This window comes from Megalops cyprinoides, chromosome 6 (genome assembly GCF_013368585.1).
Source record: "Megalops cyprinoides isolate fMegCyp1 chromosome 6, fMegCyp1.pri, whole genome shotgun sequence".
Taxonomy (NCBI): Eukaryota; Metazoa; Chordata; class Actinopteri; order Elopiformes; family Megalopidae; genus Megalops; species Megalops cyprinoides.
In genome coordinates, this window is record NC_050588.1 from 35,042,366 (window position 1) to 35,054,562 (window position 12,197).

At 41.3% G+C, this 12,197-nt stretch overlaps 1 protein-coding gene across 1 annotated transcript; it reads right to left on the minus strand.

Moving 5' to 3' along the window:
- Positions 1–320: 320 nt before the first annotated feature.
- On the minus strand, positions 321–10,810 carry ctsa (cathepsin A). Its single transcript, XM_036531227.1, has 15 exons — positions 10,735–10,810; positions 9,844–10,004; positions 8,273–8,384; positions 7,629–7,679; positions 6,255–6,341; positions 5,795–5,950; positions 5,170–5,261; positions 4,849–4,933; positions 4,452–4,543; positions 3,706–3,784; positions 3,074–3,222; positions 2,491–2,566; positions 2,200–2,289; positions 1,791–1,892; positions 321–1,009 (listed from the first exon to the last, which is right to left on the minus strand). The coding sequence occupies exons 2-15, from the start codon at positions 10,002–10,004 to the stop codon at positions 926–928; spliced, it is 1,416 nt and encodes a 471-aa protein (XP_036387120.1). The 5' UTR covers positions 10,735–10,810; the 3' UTR covers positions 321–925.
- Positions 10,811–12,197: the final 1,387 nt, after the last annotated feature.

A 12,197-nucleotide genomic window follows, 5' to 3' on the forward strand; every position in this document is an offset into this window, starting at 1 on the left:
AAAAAATCATTACCATACAATCTGAACACAAGTGGAAAAGACTCCTACTGACTCATATTCCCTTTTGGACACAGTGCATATTGGATTGCACACTTGGTTTGCCATCTTGAAATTATGGTATGACTTCATGATCCAGTTTTCATTGAAGAAAATAAATCTTGTAAACAGCAATAAAAGGATAAAAAGAAACTTGCAGTTCTCTTAGTTCAGTTTGAGTAACTAACAGTGAAACTTTACCTTCAGAGTTACTGATACAATCAGATACTTATAAAAAAAAGGCAAGCTGGTGATTTTGAATAATGGGGAAAAAAAACCTGAACAAAAAACTTTTTTCCCTTCAGTTCCATTCACACAACTTTCAGGCAATCTTTGAATCTAAACGATAAAAAAAAGACAAAATTGATTCATCATCATATCACAGTGACATTTCACTTGATATACATTTCAAGTTCTACTATTTGGATCAAGGCCATGACTTGCACACAAACAAAATACAATGATTTTGATTTTTCAGCAAGGCAAAAAATACAAACAGATGCATCGATTCAGTACATCTTTACCACAGACTTCAGACGCTCTACAGCAGTACCTCTTTGTTACAGCAGATCCCAAAAGCACAAAAGCAGCCTAAATCACATATACAGAAAAAAAAAAATGGATGTAAATTATCCAACGGTGGATGGAAGGAAAGAAGGAAAGATGTGCATTTCTGTTAATAATACAGCCCAAAGTCGATCACAGTGAGCCTGTGCAAATCATATTCTGCATACCCCTTCTGACCGTTCTGTGGACTGACCCAGTGGCCGAGACAAGAAGACAGAAAAAAGTAGGCGACGTGGCAATTGGTAAGAGTCAGAAAGGGTAGAGTGGAGGTCTGCCCGATTATACCCGTCTCCTTTAAGGGGGTCACCTTTACTGCCCCGTCTCAATAGGGCTGTTTTGTCAGGAAGCGGCTGAACATTGTGTAAGCAGCGACGGGCTTGTCTGTAGGAACCATGTGACCTGAACCCTGTTGAATCACAAATAAATACACGGTGACACAAACGCTAGCGCTCAAATACCAACACCTCTGGTCTACGTCATCATTTCATTTGTCTGAGATGGTACTGTTATGTATCAATATTATTTATCAGGCACTATTAATCAGGATATTCTCATGACAGGTCAATCTATTTCAATAATTTCATTACACAATTTTGAGTATGATTTATCTGCTAATTATAACAACAAAGCCAGCTGCTAATTAATGACATACTTTACAGCATGTTAATTGTTCGTTTTTTTCCATCTTCAGAAAAAAAGAACTTAACTTTCTCAGCTGTCCTAATAGAGACCTTCGGTAGTTACCCTGCAACCGCCATGACAAAATCCCATCTAAAATAACAACTACTGTACCAAGGTTTTGCCTGGTCAAGTAGCACTTTCAATCTGTGCAAAGGAGAAAAGTCTCCCACATTCATACTTCATACTCTAAGACCTCTGGTTTATTATCTACACACGTCTTGCTACAGATATACACCCCATGATGCTCACATATCTGCTCCATGTGTATGTGGGCCATTTCATTGGTTAGAGGAAAAACAGTCCTCCATCTTCTCCCAATAATCATGAACAGAGAACAAAGTGCATGCCACTCAACCCTGCTATAATGTAAGGTTCAATGCAGGTGCTCACAGACATGGTGTTTGTAGGATATATGCTGGGTTTACACCAAGTTCCACTCTGTAGCACACATTTTACCACAGGACCCTATCCCCTACATTTTGGTCAACTATCCCGCTCGGTCTTACCTTGACAGTGAGGAAGGCCAGGTTGGAGAAGTCCTTGACGAAACCGCCCACCTGCTGACTCTCTCCATTGTTGTAGAGCCAGGGCCTGCGCTTCACCTGCACCTGAGTCACACAGGTAACCAGTGAGCATGTTAAACCAACAAAAGGACATGTGGCCACAGAGGAAGGACTGCTGGCCAATAAGAATTCTACACTTAACTGTAACTGAACCTTATAGAGGCATATTGTTCTCAATGTGGAGAGGAGATAGAAGTAAACAAAATATATATATACATATATGTATATACACACACATGAGAGAGAGGGAGAGAGACAGAGAGAGAAACTGACAGGGGGTTACAGAAATAAAAAGAATAATGACAATAATGACTAATAATAAATAATAAGCATCTAGCAGTTTGATACTAACTTCTTGCTGAAGAGACTCCACAAACCACTCATCCCCAAGGAAGTTGCAGGCCATGTCCACGTCCCCATTGTACACCAGCACACGGTACTTCTGCAGCCCGGGAAGACCAGGGTGGGAAACATTAAGGCTGCCCCGTATCAGCAGCGACTTACTCTCAAAGAGCAATTCAGTCTCAAACGTTGAGTCTCATCTCTGAACACACAATTATTCACTTAGCTCTCAGAGAGGAACAGTCAAAAAAAAAAAAGTCTCATTGAGAGGTCACATCCTCTCAAAGGCACTTCAACTCACCAGCGCCCCCAGCAGCTTCAGGTACTGCTTTTTCACATCCATATACAGGCGCACGTAGTTGAAGTTCACCTCCGCACTGCAAGAGGGGTGACAGAGGGAATAAGCTCTTGGCTGAGGAAAAACCCATCTAATCACATGAATTCATAATTTAAAGATCAAATGGGAGATTACTGAACAGAAGAGGTTAGTGTTACAGACAGCCAGCCAGTGGATGCCTTCTACACATCTTCTACACATAACTACTTTCATCCTTAAGCTTCACAGTACTGTAACATCATTGACCAATGCTAGGTTGACCTGTTGTCTTAGAATATCATCTTCTGTAATGTTAGACTTTCTCTTTTTCAGTATTGAAATGAGACAATGTGCCACCTGCAATCTTATACAACGCTAATGATAACCATTTTCTGGGAGTAAAAACGCCATCACTACAGATGAATTAAGACAGGAAACAAGCCAATTCTGCAGTGCAGAATCATAGCACATACAGCTATTTGATATCATATTTGAACCAAAATATGGATGTGCATACAAAGCCTGACTGGTTTCCCCCTGCTACAGTGAGAGCTCCTCATGCCCTTACCTGCAGATGTCCCATTCAGGGACAGAGGTCGGGATGTGCAGGGCTGACCTGACGTAGGCGTTGTTTAGGTACATTCTGGACGGGGTGGAGTTGGTGCAGGGAGGGTCGAGCCTCACAGACTTATGCAAGACAGCTATTCCTCGAAGTTTCTATGGATCGAGCCACCAATCAGCAAACAGACACATTAACGTCGGCTGGAGGGTCTGAACACACAGGTTCACGATATCAAAAGCATTACATTACATTCATGTCATTTAGCAGATGCACTTATCCAGAGTGACTTACATGAGTTACAATTTTTACATGTTTTGCGTTTATACAGCTGAATATTTACTGAGGCAATTTTGGGGTTAAGTCGCCTGCCCAAGAACATGGCAGCAGTGCCCCTATGGGGAATCGAACCAGCAACCTTTCAGTTGCGAGCCTTGCTCTTTACCCTTATGCTACACTTGTTTGACTTTATATACACGAAGCATGCATATAAAGCCAAACAAACCAATTTAAATGATCAATATGGCAAATGCAGCTCTGTTGATTACTCATCTGCTTCCATCATTGTTTTGTGTTGAGCTTGGACAGAGTGAAAGTTTATATTTGACAAGCCCATTCCCTCAGGTCAGTCTTGCATTTACCTCATTCCACATGGAAGTCCAGGGGTGCTGGATGAAGTTGTTCCCCAGATCGTGAATCACTAGGTGGCCGTTCTCAAATCTAGACACAGAACGGAGATTAGCAGTAATTTGCAGGTAACTCCACAGAAAACATTCAACATAACAGAAGTCAGTATGTTACATTGTGGCAAGTAGCCCAACACCACTTGCATTTAACATTACAACTACTGAAATCACATAATGTGCTTCATTAATTGAAGTCTCGACAGTATTAGGGATCTTGTTAAAATACTGTATAATTTATGTAGTGCATATTACAAATCATGTAATACGCACATGTGTTATGCAACAAATACTAACATACACAGTCACTTCCATCAGGAAGAGGAGGAAGCCTGTGTTGAGAGTGTTGAAATTCTCCATATAAACAAACGCATATTGTATACTCAGAAAGTAACTAAAAAGATTACAGTTTTATTAAGACATTTTGTTAACTTTCCACCACTGAACTACAGCAAAGAGCTGCCCAAACTCATCACCAACAAGAGGAGACTCAGTTCTCAAGTTACAGTACATCAATCAGAGCCACATCTCAGGTAGGGTTTCACAATATGAACATGGAACATAATATGCAATAAATCTCACCCTGACTGAAACTGAACACGAATTTTACATCAGCACAACCAAAATATAAGAACTCTTTGCAACTACTCTACTCCTGTCCTGCCCAGCCTCTCTTTCCTGTGCCATGCGTTCCTGTATCTCACCTGACTCTCTGAGGAACCCCTCCAGCACAGGGAGCATACAGGTTGTACATGTTGAGCCCAGACTGGTAAACAATATACTGCACCTCTGCCAACTGGAAACAAAGACACAAACAGCATTATAAAAACTTGTTTTGAACTGTAACATCAATGAGTTATTTGGGGTGGAGACCATATCAGTCAACCTCTAGTTAGAATGACATAATTTTTTGTCTTTTCTGAGTGTTTTAAACCAACTATGGAATGGTAAAAGTAATTAATTTGCATTAATTTCATTAATAAAACAATGCCTTGTACATTTGAAATTAATTGCATACGTTAAAGCGTGAACACTGAATGCCCTACCTTTAAACAACAGACAGACACCATGTACAATTAACACACGGATGCACATGCTTACATTCTTGGTACAATTCAGACTGTGATTGTTGTAGAAGTCACATTTGCCATCCTTGCAGCAGTATGTCTGTAAGTCCGTCCATAAACTACAAGGGAAACAATGATGGTGCTGAATTTCAAAAAGTCATCCTCTCAAGAACTGTAGACTGGATTTGTCAACATCAGAACAGTGTATGAAAGGAGTCAGACTAAAAAGTACGTCTAAGTCTAGAGAAACCCAACAGCACTTAATTATTAAATGTTAAATGAGATGTTTGCAGTCTGGTCTGAGGGGTTACATTTTTAAAGCTTTCTTGAGTCATTAAAACATGATTGTCCACACCTTGTTCCCAGGAGCCCATGGTAGTAAGCAAAGTAGACCAATGAATTGTCATTCATCTCATAGCTGGACATCCCGTTTCCTACAGCAATACCCTGTAGAGCAGAGAAACTGGTGACTGTTGTACAATGCCACCAAAGGTTGTTCCAAAAAACATAAAACTCAGAGAAAATGATTGCTATCACCAGTTTTGTCAGAGAATAGAGAAATTTACGGATTCTATAGCAGGAAACAGTGGTTAGTTGCTGTGGTAAGCATTATTAATAAAAGCATGCTGTACTATTAAGTTTTAACATTTGGGCCTCCAGTGGTGTCTTACAGCATTGAGAAGAGCATTAAATCTTGCCATGGACTATTGAGCACCCAAGGTTTGCATTGCATCCTTAAGGTGCCTCAAACCTGGTTTCATAGAGGTTCTTTTCAGAGATTCAGGTCAAAAAGAATACAGGCTTGACCTAATTTGAGTGTTTGAAACTGTGGAGCTTTTATAGCCTCCGTCTAGACTTGGTTCATAAGCTCAAGTTGATATAAAAGAAACCAGAGAGCTCATGCTATCTGCGTACCTGGCTGTACGATTCCAGAGCAACAGTACTGCAGTGGTGCAGTGGTTAGCCAGGTGACCTCTTACCTGTAGGTTTATGCTGCTGTCTTCCATCACCCTCTCTGCCAGAGTGGGAACATAAATGCCTCCGTAACTCTCGCCTGTGATAAAGAATTCATTCTTGCTGTACTCTGGGAAAAGCTGGAAGAACCTCTTCAAGGCCAGGTAGTTGTTCATAGACACCTGGAAGAGCAGCCACACACACAGTGTATCCAGGCAGGGTCCATAATAATAAGGAACAGTTCGTGGGAAATATCAGGGGGAACAATAAAATTAAAAAAAAAAAATTACTGAATCAATTTATCTCACATGTGGATACCTACAGCAGAATTGTCAGAGCAGAAAAAGACTATCAAAAGGCTACAAAAAATAAAAATGTGCGCTTGTGGAAAGTAAAACATGAAGACTTAAGTCCACAGCATAGGGCTGATTCCATTACTGGTAATAAAGCGACCTCCAGGCTTACCCCAGCACCCGGACAACTCACCTCTGTGTCATTGGTGGCATACTGTTTGTCATCAGAGTAAGAAAATCCAACTCCTGCTGGTGACTCCAGGTACAGGACACTGGCAATCTGTCAGGACAAGACCGAATTACTTCAGCTTCTCTTGAAGTCCTGAGGACTGCAACTAAGTGCAACTTTTACCTTTCTTCAGGTGCTCGTGCAGAACACCTCATGAGGATTCTGCAAAGCTAATAACAACAGTGTGTACGCCATTTTATGTTTATCTAGACACTATTACCAATATGTCAGCCACATGAAATTGCAAACTGGCAATGACGTAAGTGTATACACAAAAATAACAACTTTCAAAAAATGTCGAGAGGATACGCAAATGTTCCATTACTTGTGACGATGTTAGTATGATATACATATGTGGTGTGGTTCAAAGACACAATCACTTTTCTAGTTTATAAAATATGTCTGTGATTTTTGACCTGGAAAACAGTCAAATATAGTGTTATATTGTCTCCTTTAATATTTGAAGGATTCAGTTTTTTTGAAAGTTTTATTTTTTCTGTGTTAACTTATCACTGGGCTAGATCTTTACACTTATATTACATTTACATGTATTAATTTGGCAGTCACTTTGAGAGACTTACAAGTGAGGTAGAGTACAACACAAGCAAAAAACCATAAGGAGTCAACAATATTAGAAGTGCTGCATGACCTTTCATGTATGATGCTTTCAATGGTTGGCCAGACAAGGTACAAGCTAGCTGGTAGAGATAACAAGAGATAAATTGTACGAGATATCTTTACCATTTTGAGGTGTATTGCACTTGTATGGTAAGGAACTAAATACAAAATTTCATCTCTCACACACTCAGATTTCAACTCACTAAGCTATCCTTCTCCCTGTCCTAGTCCACTCCATCCCTACCATTGGTGTAAACCCATCATTTCACAACAAGTGTTCTACACTACTTCTACACGCTGCTGCAATTTAACTAAAGTAGGCTGTATACTTTCAGTCAAGTGCAATGAGAGGATTGTTAGGATTGTGTCGCAGATACGTCACACGTCACGTACACTTTTTTGTTTTGTTTCTTTTGATTTGGCATGTGCTGCTGAAGATAAGTCACTTCTGTTCACAAAACATTCTTACACAGCTGAGTACGTGCTGGGAAGAGGGAAAACAAGCTGCTCATACCACCAGCTGGAGGAGCTGAAGCTGCCAGCCGTAAACATGGAAAGCGGAATCCACACTTACGTAACACTTTACCTTTCCCCTGATCAAAGCGGATCTATGGTTAGACTTACTGCAGGCATGACATTTCCAGCATAAAATACAGATGTTATGGCAGATTTGATGGGTACAAAAACACACAAGTGTAATCACTAGGAGAGAATGTGTACCTTATTCCAGGAATAAGGGTTGTACTCAAGTGAGACCCCATCATCCTGAATCTACAAAAAGAACAAAAAAACAGCAATCAAATCCATGCATTCACTCCATTTTCTGTCCTGTTCGTGCCTTATTAAAGCTGTAAAAACAATGCTTTCAGCATACTAAAAGGCCAAGTTAATCAGATGTACCTGCAAATCATGAGCCTGTACAAGCATCTTTGCAAAAACCGGCTTGTCACATAGTTTTGGCTTTGCTAACAAATGCTTTTAGCATGACATACAAGTCACTCGCAGGAACAAATCATTAAATACATATGCATTTTCATCAAAAGTTCTGCCACTTAAAGTATATCAATATCAATATGAGACCAATATATGAGCCCATATTATCTCACACACCTTTAGAAAATAAAGGAAGCATCAGATGGAGATTGTTTGGAAAAAACCTAGTAATACATTTCCCCCTCAGAGGAGATGTACGTTGAGTTCATTACCATACTGTCCTCAGAGGGAGGAACAGCAGTGAAGGAAACTATCCATTAACAGAGTCCCTAAAATCCATTGCATTATATTAATTTAGCAGACGCTCTTATCCAGAGCGACTTGAAATGAATGTTATAAAATCCACCGTAGTCTTATCTGGTTGCTCTCACCAGGAAAGGCCCATGTTCTGTGAGCAACCCATCCAGTGAGCTACATCCAGGGCCTCCATTTAGCCACAGAACCACCGGGCTGCTGGCTGGGTCTTTTTGGGACTCCACAAACCTGTCACATGTTAATCACAAGAGGGAAGGATGTCAGGTGTGAGGCAGTAAAGGGAAAGTGAAATGTCATGAATTCCAAAAAGAGTGAACCCATTATGTGTTATCATTAGTAACTTAGTGACATATTAGTAACTCACTGCTTTCAACCAATGGCAGAGTTTTGCTATGGAGGATAAAGACTTGATTGGCTCAAACAACTCAGTATTAGACAGCGCACTGTGCCAAGTGTAAAGAAGTGATCAACTTAAAAGTATGTAGCAGCACTTTCAGCTCTCTGAAACTGCAGTAATTATAGGAATGGGTTTTGATTACCTGCAGTTACGAGGATTGACATGAACATCAATTACTTCTCAATGCATTCTTAATTATCATAAAGTGCATGCAATTCATTACAAGTGTGGAAATAAAATCTTTAATAGTAAACACTTTCTTTTGTTGCCTTCTTTTGCACCTTTAAAAATCTTCAAAAACAAGATCCAAAGATAGCATGAATACTGCAAACTAAAAAAAAAAAAAATCTGTAAGAAGTAGAAGTTTATTTTATCTGAGCCAGCAGTTCCACTTCCTAAAGTAGATAACCAACCATGTGACTGAGGATAAAGCCATAATGTTCAAGGACCAGACAAACACTATATGGCCAAGTATGTGGACACCCTGCGTCGGGAGCTTCATGAAATGGGTTTCCATGGCCGAGCAGCTGCACACAAGCCTAACATCACTATGCACAATGCCAAGCGATGGCTGAAGTGATGCAAAGCACGCCGCCACTGGACTCTGGAGCAGTAGAAATGCGTTCTCTGAAGTAATGAATCACGCTTCACTATCTGGCAGTCTGATGGATGAATCTGGGTTTGGCGGATGCCAGGAGAGCGCTACCTACCAGAATGCACAGTGCCTACTGTAAAGTTTGGTGGAGGAGGGATGATGGTCTGGGGCTGCTTTTCAGGGTCTGGGCTAGGCCCCTTACTTCCAATGAAGGGTAACATTCATGCTACAGCATACAAAGACATTTTAGACAATTGTATGCTTCCAACTTTGTGGCAACAGTTAGGGGAAGGCCCTTTCCTGTTCCAGCATGACTGTGCCCCAGTGCACAAAGCAACATCCATAAAACATGGTTTGACGAGTTTGGTGTGGAGGAACTCCAGTGGCCTGCACAGAGCCCTGACCTAAACCCCACTGAACACCTTTTGGATGAATTAGAACATTGATTGTGAGCCAGGCCTTCTTGTCCAACATCAGTGCCTGACCTCACAAATGCTGTTTTGGCTGAATGGACACAAATTCCCACAGACACACTCCAAAATCTTGTGGAAAGCCCATGGTTTTGGAATGGGATGTCCAATAAGCTCATAGGCGTGATAGTCAGGTGTCCACATACACTTGGCCATATAGTGTACAATTAAAAACTTAAAAACATGCTTTTCTTAATAAAGATTTTTTTTCTGGATGACACTAACCAGTAATGGAGGTGTTTGTTCTCGGCAACACTAAGGTAGCCAGAATACTGTTTGAAGCTGGGCTGTTTCTGAAGGCCTGGGAGGAATTTTATCTCATCGGCATCTGGAGCTCCCATGACCCCCATCGTTCCCAACATCACGTAAAGCGCCCAGCGGAACATCTGTAACATACAGTTCAACTACTTAGAACACATGCACACGCAAAACGTGACCGGAAGCGCAGATAATTGTGTAGCATAATGCAACATTCCCTTTTGGGAAACGCTGAACAGAAAGACGTACCGACCTTCAAAGAACCAGATGTCCCCGCACCAATTTATTGTAGGAACAAATTGTGCGAACATTAAGTTCTCCTGTGATGCATCTAACTAGCAAATATTCAGAACGCTAATTGTACAGTTTGCTGATTCAGTTAATACCAGTACTGCACATTAATGAACAACTTAGCTACCCATGCTGAACAAATCAGCCAGTTTGGTGGGCTTCCATGTTAAATTTCATAACAAGCAAACTAGTGAGCTCAAAACTTTTTAAATAGGTATGGGAAGTTATAGGCCTGGGTGATGATTGAATTTTGTACATTTCATATACATAACTGCGTTTAAAGCGCATTAGATAATGTTATAAGGTAATATGACATGAATAAATAAAACACGGTATGACAACTTGCTAACCAGGAACTAGAGAAGTGGCTTCAAGGCAGCTTAGCTAACGTTAGCTAGTTGGTTTTAGTAACTAACATAAAATAGATAAGATTGTGAATAAGCAACCCATCTAGGGATAGCTAGTCAGGTAATCAGGTCTTCTATATATACATTCATAAAAAAGGGAATAGTGCTATTTGCAGCCTTGCTAAAAGCTAGCTCACTGACAAGACAATTCAAGCCTCACCTTCCTTCACTATCCGTCCAACCACTCCACAGACGATAAGAGAACTGAAGCGAGGAACGGGTCATATGACAAACAGGGGTTCCTTCTTTTCTATCCCGTGATCATAACGTCACGTGATAGACGGGAAGGGCGGACAAGAGCCGAACGCTGCTCTCTCGCCAGACTGTGCCGCGGTCGTAATTTACACTCCCAGACGGCAGGTGGCGGTGATGGGTCTGAAACGCGTGAAGTAGCGCTGGGCCAAAAAAACATCAAGGAAAAATATTCTTTTGTCGCCATTCAGGAGGTTGACGCCGGCAGCCAGGCGGGACGATACCTTGCTACTGGTTGCTGAGGTGTGAAGTTGAAAATTCTCTGATCACCAATAAAAAGACTCATGGTTAAGGTAGGAAAAAATCTGTATTCATTGCAAACAGCTAGTCTAGCTATCCTCTTGTTCTTTAGGTATCTAGCTAAGCTGGTAACCATTGTCGCTAGCTAGCTAGCTACCTAGCAAGCAAAGGGAATTCTCTATATCGCCGGCTAGACTACCTAGTAGAGAAGTAGACTGTCCAAACATTGTAACGTTTGTTAGTCTGCCATATAGTCGATTGTGCATTAACGTTACGGTAAACTTTACTGATATATGTGCCGGTGATGACCATAATGTGCAATTAATACTAAGTTGCCTGGGGTTCTTGCGACGACATTTTGTAGCAGCTAGCTGGCTAGCTGGCCATGATCATGGCGGCGAGCGAGTTCAGCTTTGCAAACATGCACTGGTTTTCAACTTGAGTGCGTCTTCACAACCACGTCTGTCGGATGCCACGCTGAGATGTGGAGTTGCTCATTCACGGTGTGCGGTTATACGGTCTATCGATGATGTAGTTGTTTAAACTCGCTAGTTCATGTGTTGATCTTGATTTAAACTTGTGTGGTGTGGCATCCTTTCCTTGTTTAACAAAATGGCGGGGGGCGAAACGTAATCACGGCCCACGGCAATCAGCTTATCGTTAGACATCAAGCTGTTTGCTGGTGCTCTATTTATTTGCAGATGTAAACGGCGGTCTTTTGTTCAAGATAAAATTCAAACTGTATCCGATCGTTGTAACGCGTCAACACGGACGAAAACGGGACGCGATATCGAGAAACTTAGGCTGACTAGCTGATCACAAACCGCTCAACTTGCAGCTAAGTGAGCCATAGTTGCTGTGCGAGTCGGTCATAACCACGGGGTCGAAAAGATAACACGTTTTGAAACGGCAGCTTGCTAACTAGATGGGCGCCACAACGAACTCAGAAAACATCTAGTTAGCCAGCTTGCCAATTTGCTCGTTAGGTCTTCGCTGGATATTGCTTCGTCCTTTCTTTATCTTCTCTTACGACATTGCTAGCTAGCCCATTTGCTAGCTGTACAACAAGCTATAAGCATCTTGCTTGGTAGTTGCTGCCTTGACGCATTTCATCCGAACAGGTGCGATCGT